At 50.9% G+C, this 24,019-nt stretch overlaps 2 protein-coding genes and 1 pseudogene across 2 annotated transcripts; all 3 read right to left on the reverse strand.

The window, feature by feature from the left end:
- Positions 1 to 822: 822 nt before the first annotated feature.
- LOC138063063 (olfactory receptor 4E1-like) lies at positions 823 to 1,734 on the reverse strand. Its single transcript, XM_068922807.1, has one exon. It carries the CDS (start codon positions 1,732 to 1,734, stop codon positions 823 to 825), a length of 912 nt encoding a protein of 303 aa, XP_068778908.1.
- Positions 1,735 to 9,177: 7,443 nt separating this feature from the next.
- Positions 9,178 to 10,639, reverse strand: LOC138062990 (olfactory receptor 14C36-like; annotated as a pseudogene).
- A 4,936-nt stretch (positions 10,640 to 15,575) lies between these two features.
- Positions 15,576 to 17,645, reverse strand: LOC138062991 (olfactory receptor 10H1-like). The gene is made up of 2 exons (XM_068922671.1): positions 17,466 to 17,645; positions 15,576 to 16,529 (listed from the first exon to the last, which is right to left on the reverse strand). The coding sequence occupies exons 1-2, from the start codon at positions 17,643 to 17,645 to the stop codon at positions 15,576 to 15,578; spliced, it is 1,134 nt and encodes a 377-aa protein (XP_068778772.1).
- Between the last annotated feature and the right edge of the window lie 6,374 nt (positions 17,646 to 24,019).

Raw genomic sequence — 24,019 nt, forward strand, 5'->3', positions numbered from 1 at the left:
TGAAAACTTGGGAGTTTCCATCTTCCCTGATGGCAGTGAAAACTTGGGAGTTTCCATCTTCTCTAGCTCCTTATTCCAAATCATAAGCTGCACCATAAGTTGTGCTAACATATTTGTGCAGCCATATGGAAAATAGATAAGTAGTTGTATCTAAGTTAAAAGTATCATTTGATTCAGGTACCCTGCTGAAAATGGGTAAAGAGCTCAAGTCTACCTCCACCTGCTTGCTTATCAACATTCTGAGCAAAGAAAATATCTGTCACGCTGTATGCAGTGAAAAAAGAGGCAGTAGGGTTTGGGGTAAAAATATACACAAAACATGTATATCCATCAAATCCTTACCTGAATGAGGACAAGTTCGAAACTCTCAAATTCAGGCTAACCACATAGGCCAGAAGAGTAAACTGAATAAGTAGGCTTGTGTTTGCTAAAGCATTAACCTCTTCTAGCAGTACTTAGGGTGAAGGGATAAATTTCATTTGAACAGAAGTGTTATTGCAAAATACACTTAGGCTGCTTAGATTAACAGCCCAAAGGAGCTGGGTCCTTAGAGCATAGTAATCTAGCATATCCTTGACATTTACATTTCAACACTTCCCCTCTGATAAATGGCTTAAAGCATCCCTCAAATAACCTATTGTGGATGAGAGCCAGTGCCATTGTTTGATTTCAACTCAGTGCTAGGGGTGCAGAAAAGACAAAAATCTGGAGCTACATGCCCAGAGAATACCCTGGAGGGAGGGCAAACGGGCAGACAATACCCAGGGATTGGCAGCCTTCCATTCACCCCCAACAGTGTCACTTGTCTTGGGAATCAGCCTGTCACCTGAATAGCTTTCTCAGAGCATTTTGCATGTCCTCGTTCCGAAAGGTATAGATAATCGGGTTCATCAGAGGGGTGATAGCCGTGAAGAAAACTGACACAACTTTGTCTGCAGCTAAACTCTTGGCTGGCCGGAGATAGATGAAAATGCAGTGTCCTAGGAAAAGTGTCACCACTGTCAGGTGAGCAGCACAGGTAGATAATGCCTTGTGTTGCCCTTCTGAGAGATGGTTCCTTAGTGACACCAATATGACCACATAGGAAGTCACCAGCACCAGGAAGCAGACCACAGAGATGAGGCCTGAGTTGGAGACAATGAGCATTTCGAAGACCTGGGTGTTCACGCAGGCCAACTTGATGACCAAGGGGACATCACAAAAGAAGTTGTCAATGGCACTGGGACCACAGTACGGGAGATTGAGGGTCAGGGCAGTGAGGGCCACAGAATGTATCAGCCCTCCCATGCACATGGCTGCAGTGAGCTGGAGGCACATCTTCTGGCTCATGATGGTGCCATAACGCATGGGGTTGCAGATTGCTATGTAGCGATCATAGGCCATGATGGTGAGGAGAAAGATCTCTGTGCAGGCAAAGAGGTGGAGGAAGAACATCTGTGCCATGCACTCCGCAAAGGAGATGCTCTTCTTGTCCACCAGGAAGTCAGCCAGCATCTTGGGCATCACCACCGAGGAGTGACAGACGTCAATGACAGAGAGGTTGCTGAGGAAGAAGTACATGGGACTATGTAGCTGCTGGTCATGTGCAATCATGAAGATGATGAAGATGTTGCCCAAAATAATCAGCACGTAGATGACCACAAAGAAGGTGAAGAGGGCCAGTTCTACAGCATGATTGCTGGTGAGGCCTGAGAGGAAGAACTCACTCACTGTGGAGTGATTCTGCCACGCCATGTTTACTGCTGCCTTGCACCTAGGAGAAAGGACGTGGTGAAAGGAGAATTAAATTTATGGTAGGAGAGTACAGAACATGATGGCAATCATACAAATTTGAGCTATATGGAGGAATAAAGACAGAACAGGGTGAAGCCTAGTAGTTTCACCTGAAAGGTGATGCCTAATATTAGCAGAAGTATTTGAGCTTGAAGAACAAGTGAGTACTGTAACGGGTTTTCAAGGGGGACTGTGGGATTTCTTCAGTTTCCAGACAAAGCAGTGCAAACTGACTTACTTGTCTGACTTAGTCAAGAGCTATCAGATAGCAGAAAGAATTGCCTCCTGGTGGAATGTATCTCAGGATCCATCTTTCCTGATCTCAGGTGTCTAGTCTAAGCTACCTGTTTGCAATTGTCAGACATAAAATGCATGAATCTATGCCTGCAGTTATTTCTCTTACTTCACTGTAGAGGAAACCAAATGATTAGTGGAAGACTTCTGTGTTGGTCATTTCAGTTTAGTGAGATGACATCTGAATAGACGTCAGTGAAGTCACTGCTAGCTTCTTCATAGATGTGATTGACTAGGGATTTAGGCTTTCACTAAAAAACCTTTTTTAGACCTTAAATACTTGTTGCTACTGTTTGCTGAGTCTTGTCTGGTTTTCCAACCTCTTCCCTAAAGAACACCCAGCACAGTCTCCAAGAGTGGTATGACACTTTCTTTTCCTGCTAGATTTCCCAGCTACAGCCTTGCTTGGGGAGAACAGACTCACCTGGTTTTCAGTCAGGAACCAGTCAGAAACCTTAGTTGCTTGATGCTTATATGTTTATGAGGAATCAAGCAATGCAACATCTGCAGTCACAAATTCAGTGACCTTGAATATCTGTGCTCATTCCATATTCTAGTTTTTCTGTGATTTTATTTTCATTTTGAAATGAAAATTTAAAAGTTTTGGCAAAATAATTGAAAGTACAGATGCATAAACACAAATCTTGTCTTTGGAATAGAAGTGAGACGAGGACATTGAATAAGAACCCTGTCCAACAAAGGAGAAAGCTTTTTTACAGTGCATGGTTCAGAATGATCTTACAACAAAAATTACGTAGGAAATGGCAGGACATGTCAAAATTCCCCACTTCACTAAAATGGAGCCATTGCTGAGTATGAACCCATGGTTCTTGTATTTAGAAATGGATGTCACTGTGGTTTCTTTCCTGCTGATACACCGAGCTTCTGAAAACGGCTAATTGAGCACCTGAATGATAGCTACATTTGTAACACTATATAGATGCTCCAGAAATGGCTGAATGAATACCCAAAAAGTGGTCTGTTACAAGTGGAGCCACAAGCCTGTAAAATGAAGATTTGCACTAGTATTTTCACTTGCCACATCTCCCAGAACTAACATTTTCATAGGGCTCTAAAGTTGCCAAGAACATGCATAGAGGCTCCTGTCTTCATTTAGGGTCTGCTGAGAGACAGATACTGATGTCTCCAAAGACACCTGCTAGAATTAAATGCCTGATTTGCTCCTGTACTGAAGGTATTAGAAAAACAACTGAAAAGGAACCAAATTAAAGTGGTGTTCTCCTTCCAGTCAATGTCTCAACCCCTTCTCCCCGCAACAAACCCAAAAGGAAACAGAGTAGGAAGGAAAGGTGAGCTTACTTATGTAGTTTCCAGTGGTGCCCGGAAAAAGAATGATTGTGAGTTGAATTCCAGTGCTTTTTCTCCATAAAAGAAAAAGTAATTTTTGGTCTAAAAAGTGGAGATGGATAAACAAATTTCTTTTTTTATCGGCATCCATAAATTCCTCTAGCCAGAGGAAATGATAATTCCTGCAACTGAACAGGCCAAGTTGGTTTTGGTTTCGATTTTTTTTTTTTCAGTCCCTCTAATATACCCAAGTTATCTTGAGCAGATGGCCCGCTCGTACTGGAAGATTGTCCTGATATTTAACTAGTGCAAGCCTTTACTTTAAAAAACAGAACCAAAACCAAAAATAATTTATTAATTGATTACTTTATGAACAATGCAAAAATCAAAATAGAAACTGAACTTCCTGCCTACTTCCAAAGCATTCCTGTCAATATGAAGAAAACATGCCCCCAAACCAGAAGTTGAAGCTTAACACTGACAAGATAAACAGGGATGTAGAGGTGACTTACACCTTCAAGCCTCCTCTGTAACAGCTAGTCTGGAGAGCAAGAACTTGTGGTTCTCAATTACTCTCAACACCAAGTACAGAACCTTTTGTGCTCTGATGAAGTCATAGAAAACTGATAAAGCTTGGGCTGTGTACTTGTCAGAAAGATAGATTTGCAGCTTAAAGAACGTTAAATTCATGCCTTACTACTGAGTCACAAAGGGATTTGTTAAATCATCCTAGGTTGTTGACAATATAAGCTTCAGAAGAGATTTAATAAGTCCCTTGGTAGTAGAGCTCTGGGTCCAGTTGGTCACCCAGCAAATCTGTGTGGCTGTAGTAGCTCACACAATTGTTCAAAGTCTCTTTCAACAGCCTTTGGAGACAAAGAATAAACGTTCACCCATGCCACATAACTCACTTTGCCTTCTTAAAGGTGTTCTTAGTGAACTAATACCAAGTTTACACACAGAGAGCAGAATACAGCCCATGAGCTCTGCCGACATGACCTGGACTTAGGAAAGAGATCATGAAGTGAATGTGGATGAAGACTTGTGAATAAGAGCTGTCAAGCTGAAAATCTGCAAACTACAACCATCGCAAACTGAGTTAGCAGAAGCCCCAATAGAGAACTGACAAAGGATTGCTGCTTCAGACATTTGTCTTAAGGGATTTTCCTTTAAAAAAGAGAGAAATATTAATAAATAATATGCCTAATGAATGGAATTCAAGCATTATCTTGAATTATTATCAAGCATAATCCCATGCAGCAGTACAGGCTGGGGGCTGACCTGCTGGAAAGTAGCTCTGCCGAGAAGGACCTGGGAGTGCTGGTGGACAACAAGTTAAACATGAGCCAGCAGTGTGGCCTTGTGGCCAAGAAGGCCAATGGGATCCTGGGGTGCATTAGGCAGAGTGTTGCCAGCAGGTGGAGGGAGGTGCTCCTGCCCCTCTCCTCAGCCCTGGGGAGGCCTCACCTGGAGTACTGTGTCCAGTTCTGGGCTCCCCAGTACAAGAAAGACATGGCACTCCTGGAGAGAGTCCAGCGGAGGGCTACAAAGATAATTAGAGGGCTGGAGCACCTCTCCTATGAAGAAAGGCTGCAAGAGCTGGGCCTCTTGAGCCTGGAGAAGAGAAGACTGAGAGGCGATCTCATCAATGTCTACAAGTATCTGAAGGGAGGGTGTCGAGAGGATGAGGCCAGTCTCTTTTCCATTGTGCCCAGTGACAGGACAAGAGGCAACGGGCACAAACTGAACCACAGGAAGTTCCACCTAAACCTGAGAAAAAACTTCTTGACTGGGAGGGTGACAGAGCATTGGAACAGGTTGCCCAGAGAGGCTGTGGAGTCTCCTTCGCTGGAGATATTCAAAACCCGTCTGGATGTGATCCTGGGCAATATGCTCTAGGTGACCCTGCTTGAGCAGGGAGGTTGGACTAGATGATCTCCAGAGGCCAAAGTTAGCTCTCCTCAAGTCCAGCGTTGCCATCCTACTCATTGCCCTGCTCCGACTTGGCAGGATCCTGAACTCCACCATCTCACGGTCACTGCAGCCAAGGCTGCCCCCAACCTTCACATCTCCTACCAGTCCTTCTTGGTTTGTTAGTACAAGGTCCAGCAGCACACCTCTCCTCGTTGGCGTCTCCTCCACCTGTGTCAGGAAGTTATTAACAGTGCTCTGCAGGAGCCTCCTCGACTGTTTGTGCCTAGCTGTGTTCTCTTCTCAGCAGATGTCAGGGTGGCTGAAGTCCCCCATGAGAACCAGGGCCTGTGATTGTGAGACTATTTCCAGCAGCCTATAGAAGGCCTCATCAACTACTTCTTCCTGATCAGGTGGCCTGTAGCAAACACTCACAGCAATTTCAGCCTTGTTAGCCTGCCCTTTAATCCTTACCCATAGGCTCTCAACTCGCTCTTCATCCACCCCGAGGCAGAGCTCAATACATTCCAGTTGCTCTCTCACATAAAGAGCAACTGCACCACCTCACCTTCCTGGCCTAAAAAGCACATAGCCATCCCTGACAGCGTTCCAGTCATGCGAGCTATCCCACCATGTCTCTGCAATTGCAATGAGATCATGGCCCTGTGACCACGCACAGATCTCTAATTCTTCCTGTTTATTCCCCATGCTGTGTGTGTTGGTATACAGGCATTTCAGAGAGGCAATTGAGCATGCAGTTTTCCCAGGAGGGGTGCAAATGGATACCCCATAGTCATGTCCTGTGTGCACCTTCCTGGCTGCATGCACCCGCTGGAGGCATTCTGACTTGAGCGGTGTTTTACTGACTACCCTGTCTCTATAACTCTCCCCTTCCCCCATCTTTCCTAGTTTAAAGCCCTCCTTACCACACTGGCCAGTCTGTTGGCAAAGACACGCTTGCCCTGCTTAGTGAGGTGGATCCCATCTCTCCCAATCAGTTGTCGATCCTCAAACAAGGTCCCATGGTCATAGAAACCTAAATTCTCTTGCCAACACCAGCAACGCAGCCAGTTGTTAACTTGGAGAATCTGTCTACTCCTCCTCCCATCCTTCTCCCTCACTGGCAGGATTGAGGAGAAAATGACCTGGGCCCCAGACCCTTGACCACCATCCCCAGAGCTCTGAAATCCTGTTTGGTGGTTTCCAATTTGCCCTTACTGTCATTGGTGCACACATGGAAGAGCAGCAGAGGGTAATAGTCCCATGCATGGACAAGCCTTGGCAGATTCTCCATGACTTCTTGTATTCAAGCCCCATGGCTTCCCTTGAAGCCATGCCCAGCTCCTCTTCAGCCTGGAAGGCACTAAACCTGTTCCTCAAAGGCAAGACTTCAGGAGTAAGAGCCTTTCTCCTCCTACGACAAGTGTCCAGTTTCCAGCCTTCTTCTACGGTGTTATGAGGTAGCGTTTCACGCTGCACAGAGCCCTCTGGCAACTCCATTGCTGTGGAGGGTTGGGACTCCAGAAGCTGTATGGTATCCGAGAATACTGAGAAGTTAAGGCGTCCTGTAGTTGTCCTTGCCTAACTCCCCTTTCCTGTTAGCAGCAAGCACCCTCTGTTTCCTCAATGGTCCCCAGAAAGCCTTCACAGCTTCCAACAAGGTCCTCAAAAGTTCCAAGCAGAGCCCAGACACTGCTGCGCAAACTGCTGTTTCTGTTCGCTGCCTCTGTTAGCTGCGCTCTGTAACTGCACACAGACTTCCAGTCCCCACTGTTTGTTCCCCATGCTGCGTGCACTAGTGTACAGGCAATTCTGGCAGGCATGCTAGTTTTGCAGGAATAGGGTTGGAGCTTCCCCCACAATTCTGTCCTCTGGCCATTCCTGATTTGCATGCATACACTTGGGCTGGGCCCCCTTCTGCCCTGTTTTGTTGATTATAAGGCCTCTCTTATCAGCAACGAAAGCACTCAGCAACACTTTGAAACCTCAAGCTCTACCCCTTTATGCACCATAAAGGTCTTCCTTCCTCTGCAGTCCTTGGAGGAATGTGTGCCCCTGGACAAACTGGGTTTTCTTGGGTGACCAGGACACCAACTTTCCAAAGTACTTCCAACAAATCCCTCCCACGCCCTTGGGCACTCCCAGTCACTCCAGCAAAGCACAGGCCCCATCGAAGTGTGGCCAAGCCATCCCACTCATGGCTTTTTCTGAATTATTTTCTCAGGACAGCAAGTACAGAGTCATGGAGCCCAACCTAAACTTCTTGTGCACCAAGAAAATGATGCCCTGGTGTGTCATGCATCTGTATGGAGGACAGGAAAAGGCAATAGTGCATTGCATTAGTTGTCTCCAGGAAGCTTCAAGGTGTGACATGACTCCCCAGTACAAGAGAGACATGGCGCTCCTGGAGAGAGTCCAGCAGAGGGCTACAAAGATGATGAGGGGACTGGAGCCTCTCTCCTCTGAAGAAAGGCTGAGAGAGCTGGGCCTGTTCAGTCTGGAGAAGAGAAGACTGAGAGGTGATCTCATCAACGTCTACAAGTATCTGAAGGGGGAGTGTCAAGAGGATGAGGCCAGACTCTTTTCCGTGGTGCCCAGCGACAGGACAAGAGGCAACGGGCAGAAACTGAACCACAGGAAGTTCCACCTAAACCTGAGAAAAAACTTCTTCACTGACAGAGCACTGGAAGAGGTTGCCCAGAGAGGCTGTGGAGTCTCCTTCGCTGGAGATATTCAAAACCTGCCTGGACGTGATCCTGGGCAATATGCTCTAGAGGACCCTGCTTGAGCAGGGAGGTTGGACTAGATGATCTCCGGAGGTCCCTTCCAACCTAAACCATTCTGTGATTCTGTGATTCTGTGACTCTTAAGACACTTTTTCTTCACATTGAGCTCTGACATGGGCTCAGATGCCCTATGGAAGCCAGCCTTCGGGGGAAAAGATAGCAGTGGGAGATTGGAGTTGGAAGGAGGAACACTAGCTGTTCTTCAGCCACATTGGAAAGTCCCTTCTGGTTGTACCCCATAGGTCTGCAGAAGAAGCAGACAGAGGCACAGACCACACTCTTGTGCACTTTTTATGTCTCAATTCCTTTGCCGTGAAGTCTGGCTCTGCATCCCACGTGCACTGGTATGTTTCCCCACCCTGTCTGTTCATACAAGTTATCTAAAGAGTGGTATTTCCCTCTCCTAGGCACTTTCTAGCCCACTTCAGCCCCCTCCCCAGTTCTCCCCACCTCCCCTCACTTCTCCTCAGCCCAGCCCAGCAGAACAAAACACTCTAGGAATCATCCTGTGGCAGTGCCCACCACAGGGTCTGCAGGGATCTGGGCACTTGAAACTAAGATCAAGTCTGAGCCCCTTGGACGGGCACAGCAGCTCCTGAGGTGGGAGAGAGTGGTTGTCAGCTCCTCACCAGCCCTAATGCCTGAGGCCAGCAATGGCACTTGGAAATGGAGGCCAGTCACTCTCTTTCCCCCTTGCTCTTGTCTCTAGGATAACAACACCCACCTAAACTGCCTGCAAGCCCCTCCTTACTAGATCCGCTCCCGAGGCCAGCACAAGTGTCCTGGTGCTACAGCTCCTCAGGCAGCTACTGCTGCTCTCCAGTCTCCCTTCCTAGTGTAAGAAGAGCCTGGCCTTCAGGCACTGCACTGAGAAGATCCCCGTGTATTACAGAGATGCTATTACAGAGGCCAGCTCTGACACAGTGATGGACACATTTACAGAAGGCCTCTGGTCAGATAGACCAGGTTCATGCCTCTGGAGAAGTGTGATAAATACAAATATCTATGCATGGAAATGATTTTCACAGATAGAATAAACAAACCAAAAAAAGCAAAAGCCAGCCTGAGAGAAACTGGGAATCACTTGTGAAGAGAGAAGGGCAGCTTATGACTGGTAAAATACTATACAGTGAATCAATTTCACCATTGCTCCTTCGATCTCTTTGTTCTTCATGCTGTAGATGAGCAGGTTCATTACTGGAGGTCCACAGAGTACAGAATGGCCACCCCAGATCCAGAGCTGGGGAGGAGATGGATGGGGGCTTCAGGTAAGCAAACACTGCAGTGCTGACAAACAAGGAGACCACAGCCAGGTGAGGGAGGCACATGGAAAAGGCTTTGTGCTGGCCCTGCTCAGAGGGGATCCTCAGCTCAGCTGTGAAGATCTGCACGTAGGCCAGAACAATGAACACAGAACCCCCACAAGCTACACAGACACTAACCACAGTAACCACAGCCTTCCTGAAGTAGCAGTCAGAGCAGGAGAGCCTGAGGAGCTGGGGAATTTCACAGAAGAACTAGTCTACAGCATTGCCTTGGCAGAGTGGAATTGAAAATGTTTCCAGTGTGCAGCACAGTGTTGAGAAAACCATTGCCCCAGGCAGCCCCTGCCATTGTGGTGTAAGCTCCGCTGCCCATGAATGCCGCATAGTGCAGGGGTTTGCAGATGGCCACATAATGGTCATAGGCCATGAGAGTGAGAAGAAAATATTCTGCTCCAATGAAGAAGAGAAAAAAGACCTGGGCAGCACATCCTGAGTAGGAAATGGCCCTACCGGGGCCCTACCGGGCAACACCCGGTGAGGATGGAGAGACATCAGTAGAACGAGGGAGAGTGAGAAAGGTCAAAGTAAGGTGGGGAAACAGAGTGTGTGGGGAGGGAGAAGGTGGCTAAGGTGTGCAGGGAAACAGGAGCAAGCATGGGACAGTGGAGGGTGTTTGTGATGGGGACGACCAAGGCTGGTGGCAAGGCTGAAAGCCCCTGACAGAACTGAGGTCTTTGTCACCTTGGCTATGGCTGCTGTCTCTGCCAGCAAGAAGACATCGTTTCCTTACAGCACCAGGGCCTCGTTGCCTGCTTACCCCTCAGGGAGCCCAGGAGGTGTCATACCGTTGTCCTACGCTTGGCATTGCCCCTCCTACCCGCCCCAGGAAGAGCCCTGAGCAACGTGGCAGGGAAAGGATCGCCCTTCTGCAGGGCCGGATGCTTGTGCTTGACCGTTTTGCTTGATAACACACATTAAGGGCTTACTTGGAATTGAGGCCTCCTGTACAGTTCCTTTCACTAACTGCAACCGGTGCCTCTGACTTGCTACGCTAACCAGCCTCCAGGGAAGGGCACCTCGACTTGTGGTTCCCATTAACAGCTGTGTTGGTAATGGCCCTCGGTGGGACCCATTAACGCTCTAAGAAACCTTTGAGTTTGCTTCTGACTTTAACTTCTGGAGAGGGTTCTTCCATCTCCTTTCAGTATCTGCACGAATGCACCAGAGGGCTCATTAAACACAAAAAGTACCCAAAGGAGCCATCTCTCTTCCCATAACTGTCTTCAAGTCTTCAAGTGTCATGCCGCTAATTGGAGAGATTATGTAGCAGAAATGTAGCAGAAAAAGGAAGGTTTCAATAAGCACCTAACAAAAAAGGAGCTCTGTTTTTTGTTGTTTTTTTTTTTTAATTTTCCTCAATGTTCCCCTTAAAGAATAAGTTTTATCAGCATTCTATAACTGATGTTGATCCAGAGTGTCTCCTAACAAAGTTCAGACATGTAGGAAAAGGAGGATACTTGTGGTCAGGCACGGCACAGACAATCTTCTCCCCTGGGCCCCCAGCCCCACCATTTCTCTTCTCAGCCACCTGGGACTCAGATAACTCCTTTTCCCACTGAAGTCTGCAGCCCAATGTTACAGCTCATAGGCATCAGTTCCCACCTGCTTTATTTAGAGAACTACCTGCAGAGAGACACAGGAAGATTTTTCTTGGCTGTGGAAAAAGAGAAAACATGGTACAGTTTAATTTAAACAAAAACAGAAATACATTCCTCCACTGTACCTTGAGACCAAGTTGTCGCCATTGAAGGCCACTTTCCACAGGGAATAGCCTCCCTGGAAGTGTTGTAGATAGAGAGCTAGGAGAGGATAGCTATAAACACAGTTAAGGAGCTGGCTAACAGGACAATTAGACAAACTACTGAAAGAGGAGGCAAGCTTTAAAATCCCTGCAGTTCAAAGCAGCAGCAGCTAGGTGGCTGATAGGTGTCTGAATGAACAAAGAATAATGGGAGGAGGAAAACTGGATGGACAATGGCTACTGTGTACGTCCAGATAGTCTGCTGAACAGATGACTTTAGAAATGGTCAGCTTAGTAAGGACGTGCAGAAAGACAGGAAAGATTACAGGGATTAAATACACAGTGTGATAGACAGAGCAGTAGTAACACAAGTGCTGGGGAAGAACAATCTTTCTTCTCCTGAGGTTAACACACTTCCTGGAAATGTCCAGTTTGGCACTGTGGGAAAACATTAACATTTTATTTAAAATGGTCAATGATTTCAGCTGGTAACCTTTTTTTCCCCCCCAGATGCTGAAGAACATTCTCCAACTTTCCAGTCAGAACTCAGTTTCCCAAACATAAGCATTAGGTGCCACTTTTAGAGGCCCCAGTGCTTCTGAGGTATTTCCCTGGCGCTGGCAGCTATTGCACAGGAGGTAGGGGAGGCCAGAGCCCCTGTGGAGCTGAAGGTGGAGGCTGACAGAGGGTACAGCAGGCTGTCTGTAGTGGCACCAAGAGGTCTGTGTTTCTGTAACTGAATCTCACCCCAATTTTGAAAATTGGTTTCCCTTACAAACAAAAACATTACAACTCCCCACAGTCCAATATAGTAAAACAAAACAAAAGGAGGCCCATGAGAACACACACACACATAAAAAAGAAAACTATAATAAACTATCCCATTTGCTTCATTTCTTTTCCTTAATTTCTTTACTGTTTCATTTTGTTATTGGCATTTTCTATGCATCTGGCCTACACCATTCTAAGCCTATTTCTGCATCATGCACAGAAGCTAGTGCCCCCCAAAACACTTCCTGCCCAGGACTGTGCATGCCAGTCCTCACACTTTGGGCCTGAAGGTCCAGCCAATTTCCCCCAGGAGGCAGGGGGACAAGCTAACTCGTCTCCGAATGATGTCATCCACTAGGTTTGTCTTGGATGGATGGGCAGCCTTCCAATCCCATTGTGAAGAAGGTGTTGCTTTTGGGGGGGGGGGGTCAATTAACAGCCACATGTCTCATCATGTAATTAGTGAGTCCCAGCAGTGATTGTGGCAGCCAGTAGCTGCCCTTGCCCCATCACCAGGCAGGGTGGAGCACCTCATCAGGAAAGGAGGGGTGGAGCTCAAGGCTGGGGTCTGGGTCGACTAGGAAGGGGGCTCTGATGAATGCCCATTTCAGTTCCTGGTGCAGGCTGTGGCTCTGGTGGCAGCTGCAGTGAGGCAGGGACCTTGGTGCTGAGGCTGTGCTGTGCTGAGGGCACCACTATGCTGCAGGGCTGCTGTACTTGGCACCACTCTTGTGCAGTTCCATTGCTTGGTCACTGCACAACAGGAGGTCACCGCAGACAGCTCCCTTCAGACGCCGTCATGGCAGCCATGCAACCCAGACAACTGCTGGTGTGGTGCAGCACCGCACCAGGAACACGGGCCTTTCTAGGGGCAGCCCTGTGCGGTGCTGTAGCTGGGGAACAGTTCCATGAGGCCACCAGGGCTGGCTCTGACCCTCACCCTCCAAGTAACAGCCTCCCACAGGGAAGTGCAAGCATGCTCCCATCTCCTGCAGTGACTGTGGTGGGGGTTGTGACAGGCACCACACAGGCAAGCGTGGGACTCCGGATGGTGCAGCCCGTAGAAGAGGCGTCTGCTCTGTGCTGATCCCCGGGAGTTAACAAACATCTGCACCACCACACTGTGGGGTTGCTGCAGCCTGGGGGCACACCCTCTAAGAAGCCCTGACTGACAAGTCCAGACAAAGAAGTGATACCACAGACCCACAGTGATCAGGAGATGGTGGAGTTCAGGATCCTACCAGGAGGAAGCAAGGCAATAAGTAAGATCACAACCCTGGACTTGAGGAGAGCTAACTTTGGCCTCTTGAGGGACCTACTTAGGGGAATCTCTTGCGGTAGGGTCCTAGAAGGAAGGGGGGTCCAGGAGAGCTGCTTAATATTCAAGCATCACCTCCTCCAGGCTCAAGACAGGTGCATCCCTCTGAGTAAGAAGTCCAGCAAAGTGAGCAGGAGACCTGCATGGATGAGCAAGGAGCTCCTGACAAAACTCCAACAGCAGAAGGAAGTCTACAGAATGTGGGAAAGGGGACAGGCCACTTGGGAGGAATATAGGGACAGGCCACTTGGGAGACACTGTCTCCCATCACATCCTCCTAGGTAAACTCAGGAAGTGTGGGCTGGATGAGTGGACAGTGAGGTGATTGAGATGAGGATGGAGAACTGGCTGGATGGCAGAGCTCAGAGGGTTGTGGTCAGTGGTGCAGAGTCTAGTTGGAGGCCTGTAGCTAGCGGTGTCCCCCAGGGGTCAGTCCTGGGTCCAGTCTTGTTCAATGTATTCCTCAAGGACCTGGAGGAAGGGACAGAGTGCACCCTCAGCAAGTTTGCTGATGATACTAAACTGGGAGGAGTGGCTAACACATCAGAGGACTGTACTGCCATTCAGAGGGACCTGGACAGGCTGGAGAGATGGGCAGAGAGGACCTTTATGAAATTCAACAAAGGCAAGGGCAGGGTCCTGCACCTAGGCAGGAATAATCCCATGCAGCAGTACAGGCTGGGGGCTGACCTGTTGGAAAGTAGCTCTGCCAAGAAGGACCTTGGAGTGCTGGTGGACAACAAGTTGACCATGAGCCAGCAATGTGGCCTTGTGGCCAAGAAGGCCAATGGGATCCTGAGGATGCATTAGGCAGAGTGTTGCCAGCAGGTGGAGGGAGGTGCTCCTGCCCCTCTCCTCAGCCCTGGGGAGGCCTCACCTGGAGTACTGTGTCCAGTTCTGGGCTCCCCAGTACAAGAGAGACATGGAGCAACTGGAGAGAGTCCAGCGGAGGGCTACAAAGATGATGAGGGGACTGGAGCCTCTCTCCTCTGAAGAAAGGCTGAGAGAGCTGGGCCTCTTGAGCCTGGAGAAGAGAAGACTGAGAGGTGATCTCATCAATGTCTACAAGTATCTGAAGGGAGGGTGTCGAGAGGATGGGGCCACACTCCTCTCCGTGGTGCCCAGCAACAGGACAAGAGGCAACGGGCACAAACTGAAACACAGGCGGTTCCATCTGAACATGAGGAAAAACTTCTTCAATGCAATAAACTTCCTTTACTGACTATTCTATGTTGCCCCAATACCTAGAGTCCTTTCAGAGTCCTTTTTGGGTTTGTTTTTTTTTTTGGTAACTTTTTAGTAGTAGCTATTGCTGGCATGGGAAGTATTTCCCACTTAAAAACCCATGTAGGTAGTGACAGTAAGGCCAGCCTCCCCATACCTCTCTAGCACAAGGAGAAACCTACTCTGGTCCCTCTGCTGGGGGCAGCTGCTCCCTAGCAGGGCTCAGCAGTGGCAGAGGAGAGCCATGATTTCTTTAGTCTCTTTAGGGACCTGCCACCGACAGTGGTTGATACCAGCCAGGAGGCTGGATGTAGGAAATGTGCTATTTCTTCCAGGCCACCCATGCCTACCTGGTAGGGTGCTTTAGGACAGGAGATTAGAAGGGATGAGCTCTTGCCCCAAATTAAACCCTCTGGTGTGGCACACAAGCGTGTGACCAGCCTCCTCCAGTAACCTCCACCTTGCACCGGAGAGGCTTCTCCCTCACTCCTTCCTGTGGGAAGGCTGTTTCCAAATCCAACCCCTTTGGCACTTCATGGCTCATTCTGCCTCCCAGCATTCTTGCTCTAGAGTGCTTCTTTTTAGCCCTTTCCAGCCATTTTTACACCCTGCGGCAATGACTTGAGTGTGATTGCACACTGTGGGAAAAGCAGCCGCCTTTTGAGGTCTGGCTGGCTGAGGGTTCCCGTGCACGTACGGGGTAAAATGGGGAGACAGGAGCTGCCACACAACCTTCCGGAGATCTTCTTGTGATTTTTTTCCGCCTTCAGGGCACAGGAGCCCCTGGGAGGGTTGAGAGCTGCAGCTCCTGCCTCTGCGTGATGCTGAACTTAGGGTGTGACCAGTTAAACCAAAACGCTTCAGCCAGGTCTCACGGCGAGGCCTGCAAACCCCAGCAAGGGTTACGAAAGGCACGAGAGCCACGTGCACGACTCCTTTGCCTGGAAAGAAAATAGGTGTTGTTTGGGAAGCAGCAAGGAACCACCACAGGCAGAAAAAGAAAAAGAAAAAGAAAAAGAAAAAGAAAAAGAAAAAGAAAAAGAAAAAGAAAAAGAAAAAGAAAAAGAAAAAGAAAAAGAAAAAGAAAAAGAAAAAGAAAAAGAAAAAGAAAAAGAGAACGAAGCTTAGCAATAGCCACTCCTGCCACTGAAGCTCCATCCTGGGCAAACATTTGCATTCCTGATGACAAAGCTTTTCCTCAGAGATTTCCAGAAGGCATTTGTTAAGTCTCTGTTCCTCCGACTAAAAATGATGGGGCTCAAGAAGGGCGTGAAGACGGTGTAAGCCATGTCGATCAGAGCACCAGCTCCCGCAGCGCTGGGTGATCCATGTTTCAAGTAGACAACGGAGGCACCGCTGTAGTGCACCACCACCACGGTGACACGGGAGGCACAGGTGGAGAAAGCTTTGCGCCTCCCCTCCGCTGACGGCACCTGCAGGATCCGGCCCAGCATGAAGGCGTAGGTGAGCAGGATGAAGAGAGAGCAGCACAGCAGGGTGGCAATGCAAAGGGCATTGAGCACGGTGCCAACTGCATCGTCACCAACACAAGCCAGCTGGAGGATGGGGGACAGGTGGCAGAAGAAATGGTCGATGCGGTGGGACTGGCAGAAGGGGAACTGGAACACAGCGCCGGTCACCAGCAGCCCCAGGAAAACCCTCCCTGCCCACGAGGGGACCACCAGCCGAGTGCAGACTCGGGGAGTCATGACAGTATTGTAGCGCAAGGGGTGACAGATGGCCATGTAGCGATCATAGCCCATCGCCGCCAGGAGGAAAGAGTGCATGAAGCCAAACATGAAGGAGAAATGCATCTGTGCAACACACCCGAGGAAAGAAATGGCTCTGCTCCCCAGCACTAACCCAGACAGCATCTTCGGGGTGATGGAGAAGGTGTAGCAGTAGCAGATTTGTGAGAAGGACAAAGCACCTAGGAAAACATACATGGGCACGTGCAGGCTCCGGTCCACCCTGATAACAACCATTATCACAGTATTTCCAGCCAGGGTCACTAGGTACATGAGGAGAAACAGCACGAACAGCACGACCCGGGGCTCAGGAAAGCGGGAAAATCCAATCTAAACGAGCCCTGCCGGGATGGTTTGATTCCCCCTTCGCATTTGTGCTTTGTCTGAAAAGAGCATGACAACAACGACATTCTAACAGCACCGTCAGATCGGCTTTCCGCAGAGAAAACAGCATCTACATCAGACACAAGTTCCTGCCTTTTACCTCCCCAGGGAAATATTGCAAAAAATGATGTTCACTTCTCCAGCATTGCTCTTCTTGATAGAGCAATATCACGTTTCAGCACTTTGCTGCCGCCTCGGGTCTGCAGCCACCATAGCTGCTGAAGAGGCTTTCTGGAGAGGATGTGGGTGGTGGCACTATTTATTCTGGGTGAGGGGGGAAAATCATCTCCCCTGATTCTGGATGTCCACCGTTTACATGTCTCTGCCTGAGCGGTGTCTCTTCTTCTCCTTCTAGAGGGGAAGAGGCATTTCTCACAGTGATTCCTCTGATCCCATCAGTCATTTACCTTTGGAGGAGGTGGCTCACACTCCACAAGTGCCTGTCCCCTTCACTGTCAAAGAGGGGCCCCGCGTGACCTCCTGTGGGGGGATGTCTATGGACAGGGAAGGTGGTGTAAATCAGGGGAGATGCATTTTGAGGTCATTGTCCTGGCACTGTAGGAATTCCTTCCCTGCTCTGCCTTGCCCCGTGCCACTGTCCTACAGGGACCACACATAAGGGGTGGTCTTCATCTCCCTGCGAGCAATGAGACTCTAAGCCTGGCTGCTCTCAGAGCAAGCTCTGGCCCACGCATCTCACCTTAAAAAAAAAGGTCACGCTTTGCCACAGGACCTCACCTGACATACAACATTATCAACTTCCCGGCTCTGCCCATGAGCTGGAAAGAGTTTGTACTGCTTGACTTTTTAATGGCAGTCGTCAGCCACAAGCCCGTACAATCCCCGATCAGATAAGAGGGAGCCAAAGGGTGAGAAAAATACCTTTAAAACTCTGCCTGCGTTTCCTGCTACTGCTTCTGCCCTCCAGGCTTCAGAAGGAAAAGACAGCGCTGATGAAGTGGTGAGCACTTGCTCTTCCAGGAAGGATGGACCCACCACCCCCAGCTGCATCAGCCCCGTGATGAGCCCTTTGCTCCCCAGCTCCGACCTGCCCACAGGCATGGCTCATACAGAAGGGTTTCAATAGCTTTCAGCCCCCACCTGGAGCACTAGACTGAGCCCTGTTATCCGAGGCCAGATGCTGCCTGCTTTTACACCCGTGCCTCCAAAGACTGGAGTGCAGGTGCCCGGCCAGCAGCAGGGGCTGCATATCTGATGCTGCCTCCCCCTTGCAAGCAGCCTGATGCCGAAGTACAAGGAGGCACCAGAGTCCTGCCCCTGGCCCGGCCCCCCACGGGACTGACACCAGGGCTTGGAGGAAGAGTCCATGGGGAGCTGTGAGATGAGGCTCCCTCCTCAAGGTCTCCAGAGGCCAGGCATCCCCCACGGGACCGTTAGCAAAACAAGCAGCTCGCTGCATAGCCAAACAGCAGGTCAGCACCCCACGGGCCCTGGCTTCAGCAGATCTCCCCCAGGTTTCCCTGGCACCACAGCATCTTCCTTGTGTGCCCCATGGGCAAGTCTGCTCTCCTTGCAGAGCAGAGCTCAGGACCATGCTCAAAGAGCCCAGCCAGGAGGTGGCACCGCACCCCCACCACTCCCAGCAAGCTCCTGGCCATCACCCCAATGCCCCTTCACACAAAGCAAAGGGCTCTTTGGGGTACCGCAGGGCCTCTCCTTGGGCCTGAGATCGTGTCATGTTGTAGATTAAGGCAACCCCTGAACAGTACAACAACGACCCCAAAATAAGAAGGTGGTGGTGGTGGGAGGAGGGGGAGGTTCTCACAGCCTTTCAAGGGTCATGCTCTGGGCAAGCCAGGTCTCCAGTGAAAACCCATGGGTGGGCAGGTAGATCGCGGCCTTTTGGTTTCCTACTCTATGTGTAGGGCTAGGATTCCGTTCACCTAACTCCACAAGTCCTCAGTGCAAGTATCTCCACCGGAGCTGCTTCACTGGACTCCTTAGGTAGCCAGGGAAGAGCTAGACCATGGAGTCCAGGCACAATTCATCTCCCAGGCATGGATGCCCACTTCCAGGATGTGCTGGGTCTTGTGCTACAATGCACCCTGCACTGACAACCCAGAGAGCCCACGGCACCCGCTCCAAAGCAGATCTTCAGTGCACTCCCGAAGCTTCTAGTCAGAGGGTCTTGGCACAGATTTCTCCAGGGTCGGTGTGAAGAGCTGATCAAGCTCTCTGGGACTGTACCTAGCGAGCTGGTGCTCTGCCAGGTATATGACGTCCTGAGAGCTTGGCAAAGATTGTCTTAGCACGTGCACCAGTAGGAGGCGAGAACACCATATCTCAGGACCTTCTCACCAAGATCCAGCTTCCCTGGCTTCCCTGCCAAGGCATGGCTCATATGGTGCTGCCTGAATGCAGAGGGAAATGCAAAGCCTCCTCTGAGACAAGCTCATCCTACTGCACACCCTCAGTCTCCGTCTCCGTCAAGGGCAACTCAGGACAGCCAAGAGCATCCCAGCAACTGGCCTGCTCCAGTGTCCCACCTTACTGCTACCTGGCATTAGCCAGTCTGGAGAGCTCTGGGGACACGGGACAAGAGTCCTTGGGAGAATTGACTCCCCTTCCCAAGTCCTGGCTGTCCAGAACTGCTCCATGTGCATGTTGAACCCCTTTCCTCCGGTGGCTGGAAAAGCAGAAGGCCAGGCATGGAAGCCAAAAGCAGCAGCATGTGCCAGCAATGGCAAACCTTGGCAAACCTTGCACGGACTCTCTGACTGTCCGTGCCAGCAGTGTGTGCGCCCAACTCAGCTTCAGCAGGCAAGATAGTTCTGGGCAAACCACCCCCAAAGTGACCCATCTCCCCTGCCCACCTCAGCTCAGAGGAGGACAACAAAGATGCCTGCAGGGGGTCCCTGAAGGAAGAAGCTCTCAGGACACTCAGAGAGATCTGGAAGCCAAGACCACTCAGGCCAAGTTGGCCTGGAGGGGCCCTGGCACAGATGAGGCATCCCAAGCAGCAGCAGCAGGAGCAAGGGAGGGTGCTGGGTCTGCCCGCAGGGAGGCCAAGTTGTCTCACAGCGTGGTTTTTCACTCAACCCCGCAAAGCCTGAGGACTCCCAAAGGAAGGCTGGCTCTGGGGGAAATGGAGGGAAAGGCAGGTTAAGGCACAAAGCAAAAAAGGGCTTTTATTCCTCACCTAACAGGCTGGGAGAGGAAGGCTGCAGTGTCACATGACATGAAAGATGTCTCTGAGAGCTGCTCTGGTGGAGGAGCGCCCCTCCAACTCTGCTGGTCTTGATGAGCTCTTCACACTATCAAAGGAGCCCGAGGGACTGTCTCAGAGCTGGAGGCATCAAAGAGAGGGAGATGAACGCCTTTTTCCATGGCCTTGGCATTGATCCCGGAGGGAATCCTCCAGAGCTCCCTTAGAGCCAGCAGGGACCTAGTCCTTGCTGCCAGCAGAGCTGAGAGCAACATTCCCCTCACCAAGGACACGTGTGCCCTTCCCACCAACCACACTGACCTCCTTGTGCAGTCTGGCAAAATCTCTGCTGAAGGCTCCACTCCAGGCAGGCCTGGGTGACCTGCTCAGTGTAGGGGCCTACCCTGGAGACACAGCCATCTCAGAAGATGGTCCTCCCCCACCCCTCCATGCCCAAGGCCTTGAGAGCTTGGAGGGGGAGCTAGCGGTGAGTCGATGCAACAGCCCCCTTGTCTGCAGCCCAGGTGATGTTCTCAAGCCTGGAGAACAGAGACCCAAAAGTCCGCAATCTGCTCAGCAGCGGCTCCTCCACCTCCAACACGCACATGGAGACAGCCTTCCTACGGAGCGCAAGGTCTTGCTTCACCTTCCGCCTCCTCTCCAGAAGTGGCTCGTAGCCCCAGACAGGCACCTGGCAGGGGTTGCTGTGTGCTCAGCCATGGCTTCTTGGTAACACGCATGGTTTCGTCTCCTCTCGCTGCAGCACAGACATTTGTACCTGTCCCAGCAGAGAGAAAAGGGCCCTTGCAGGGAGCGAGCCCCTGGCCTGCGTTTGGCACCTCGCTCAGGAGAAGAGCTGTGCACCACAGCTGTGCGTTTCAGACGAGTCAAGATAAGGACAGATGGCTCTCACCGAGGGTTGGGCAGCGCTACCTCTTAAACACACTGCTGCTGCTGGCCCATCACACCACTGTCCGCACCGAGTCACAGCACACACCTCAGGGCCCTGTCCTGGTGCAGGGAGAGGTGGTGGGCTGCGACGGGGTGGAAAGGAGCACAGAAGGGCAGGGCCACTCTTGCTGCAGAAACTTTTGGGGCCCACTTCCAGCAAGGAAGAAAGACCTACAAGTGCCTGTTGGAGCCCAGTTATTGCTTAGCAAAAGGCGCTGTGTCTTGAGTTCAGCACACATCCACTGCTGAGAGTTGCTGAGGGTATTGTCAGGATGCCTCAGGCAGGTCGATTCTTACTTATGCCCATTGCAACCAACTCCCGATGTCTAGCACGGGGTGAGCACATAGCAGTTCTTAATGAATGCGCACTCCCGCCTCCTGGGGCTGCAGTTCTCCCCTGGAGAACACCCAACATTACCAGCTGCTGCATGGAGAGCGAGACAATGCCATTGCCCAGCACAGGAGCCCAGAGGAAACTGGCCTTTCAGCCAGAGCATTTCCCTTCTCTCCTCGGGGGCTGAGCCTGCTCCTGCAGGCTCCCCTCAAAGTGCACTGCATGCTGCACCCACTGGTGCAGGCCTCCTGGAAAGGTGCTGCACTTGCTGCTGCAGGCTCCCCTGAAAGTGCCCTCGACACAGATGGATTCAAAAAGCATGGATACATGAAGGGGAAATCATGCTTAACCAACCTGATAGCCATCTACGATGGGATGACTGGCCAGGTAGAGGAGGGGAGAGCAGCGGATGTTGTCAGGAAGGCTTTTGCCACAGTCTCCCATCACATCCTCATAGGCAAGCTCAGGAAGTGCGGGCTAGGTGAGTGGACAGTGAGGTGGATGGAGAACTGGCTGAATGGCAGAGCTCAGAGGGTTGTGATCAGTGGCAAGTTGGCGGCCCGTAACTAGCGGTGTCCCCCATGGATCCATACTGGGGCCAATCCTGTTCAACGTACTCATCAATGGCCTGCATGAAGGGCTAGAGTACACCCTCAGCAAGTTTGCTGATGATACTAAACTGGGAGGAGTGGCTGACACATCAGAGGGCTGTGCTACCATTCAGAGGGACCTGGACAGGCTGGAGAGATGGGCAGAGAGGAACCTCCTGAAATCCAACAAAGGCAAGGGCAGGGTCCTGCACCTAGGCAGGAATAACCCCATGCACCAGTACAGGCTGGGGGCTGACCTGCTGGAAAGCAGCTCTGCCGAGAAGGACCTGGGAGTGCTGGTGGACAACAAGTTGACCAAGAGGCAGCAATGTGGCCTTGTGGCCAAGAAGGCCAATGGGATCCTGGGGTGCATTAGGCAGAGTGTTGCCAGCAGGTGGAGGGAGGTGCTCCTGCCCCTCTCCTCAGCCCTGGGGAGGCCTCACTTGGGAGTACTGTGCCCAGTTCTGGGCTCCCCAGTACAGGAGAGACATGGAGCAACTGGAGTGAGTCCAGCGGAGGGCTATTAAGATGGTGAAGGGACTGGAGCCTCTCTCCTCTGAAGAAAGGCTGAGGCAGCTGGGCCTGTTGAGCCTGGAAGAGAGAAGACTCAAGGGGGATCTGGACACTGTGCATAAATACCTGAAGAGAGGGTGTCAAGAGGATGAGGCCAGCCTCTTCTCCGTGGTGCCCAGCAATAGGATGAGAGACAGCGGGCGCAAAATGAAACACAGGAAGTTCTCTTTGAACATGAGGAAAAGTTTCTTTACTGTGAGAGTTACTGAGCACTTGTTGGGGTTTGCAGTTCACCTTTATTTGACCTCCATCAGACTGCCCAGCCCTGGTTGGGATTCCCGCCAGTGTCCGTTTAAACTCATTGGTGAGGAGAGGTCACATGTTACTAGGGTCCCTGGCTGTCCATCACCAGGAGCTTTCCAGAAGAGAGGCGGAAACCAGGCTTGGCATGACCACGCCCACAATTGGCCCTTGGTATAAAAGGTGGCTGCTGGCGCCACAGGGGAGCTTCTGGGGGCTGCCGGAGTTGGTGGTGGTAACCGAAGAAAGAAGAGAAGAACCGAGAAGGAGCATGGCTGCGGGACAGCCGTCATTGGGAGCAAAAGCACCGGGTAGGAAGACGAGTGCTCCTTCAGTGCTCCCCCGCCCACTCCCTCCTGGTAGGGGACGCCGGACCAGGACAAGCCCGCCGGAGTCCACCACTCCTGAGCAGCTGCACGAGGTGTTGTAAGTTAACCACTACAGGCTTTGTTCCCGGGGGTCGGCATACCTCATTGGTGTGGCCGGATCGCAAATACGGGTTGTACCTGAACACGGTTTTATACCGAGGATCAGCATACCCACCCACCCACCTACCCACCCAGTGTGGCTAGATCACTTCTACGGGCTTTGTTCCCGGGGATTGGCACGCCTGTCCAGCAGGGCCTGATCAGGGCAATGCCCCCCACCCCCGCAGCCCCCACACCCCTTCTCTTTTTTTATAAAGGCACGTCAATATCATTCATAATTTTATTTGCTGTGAAACCTTATTTGCTTTGTTGTTATTTTTCCTGGAAGCTCCCACTAAATACCATTGTATATAGTTAATATATGTTTGTCTTGACTGTTTACCATTGTATAGTTACTGTATGTTTGTATTGATTGTTTAACTGAAATTAGTAAAGTTAGATTATCTGTAAATCCATTGATCTGAGTAGTGTAACCCTATACCGCCTAAACGAACCCAATTCTTTTATATTTGGTAAGTCCCGAGGAGAATAATCAGTTTTCCCACAATGCCCTTCAATTGGTGTGGGCGCTCCTCTGCTATGGGCCGGGACAGCACTGGAAGAGGTTGCCCAGAGCGACGGTGGAGTCTCCATCCTTGGAGATGTTCAAAAGGCATCTGGACGCAAAGTGGGGCAAGGCGCTCTAGCTGGCCCTGCTTGAGCAGCGGGGTTGGACTAGATGTTCTCCAGAGGTCCCTTCCAACCTCAAGCATTCTGGGATTCTGTGAAAGCCCCAAACCCTGCACGGATGCCTGAAGCCTAAGGCCTAAGCTGCTCCCTGACAGCCCCTAACCGTCCAGCTGCCTTGTAAGACTAGCTGGAAGGCGTTTGGGGCTGGGGAGGCAGAGGAAGGGCAGGGTGTGTGGGGTGCTGGAGAGAAAGCACACAGGGAGGTGAGAGGGAAGGGGAAGGGCAGGGGAGAGGGAGCTGGAGGTGAAGGTGTGAGGGCTGGGCTGTAGGTGGTGAGGTCAGTTGTGCTGCAGGAAGCTGCTTGGTGAGGAAGCAGCAGGCTGGCCTGGGGAGGTGCTCAAGTGAAGGGCGAGGGGTAGCCCAGGAGGGCCGAGAGTAACTCGGGAGTAACTATGACTCTCTTAAGACGGGACCATAGTTACTAA

This window comes from Struthio camelus, chromosome 31 (genome assembly GCF_040807025.1).
Source record: "Struthio camelus isolate bStrCam1 chromosome 31, bStrCam1.hap1, whole genome shotgun sequence".
Classification (NCBI taxonomy): Eukaryota; Metazoa; Chordata; class Aves; order Struthioniformes; family Struthionidae; genus Struthio; species Struthio camelus.

Excerpts from the sequence above, each read along its gene's own strand:
- LOC138063063 (XM_068922807.1), bottom strand. The coding sequence starts at position 1,734 with ATGGCGTGGCAGAATCACTCCACAGTGAGTGAGTTCTTCCTCTCAGGC.
- LOC138062991 (XM_068922671.1), bottom strand. The coding sequence starts at position 17,645 with ATGCCTGTGGGCAGGTCGGAGCTGGGGAGCAAAGGGCTCATCACGGGG. Across the intron at positions 16,530-17,465 it reads ACGCAGGCAGAGTTTTAAAG|ATTGGATTTTCCCGCTTTCC; the intron begins GTATTTTTCTCA and ends GGGCTCGTTTAG.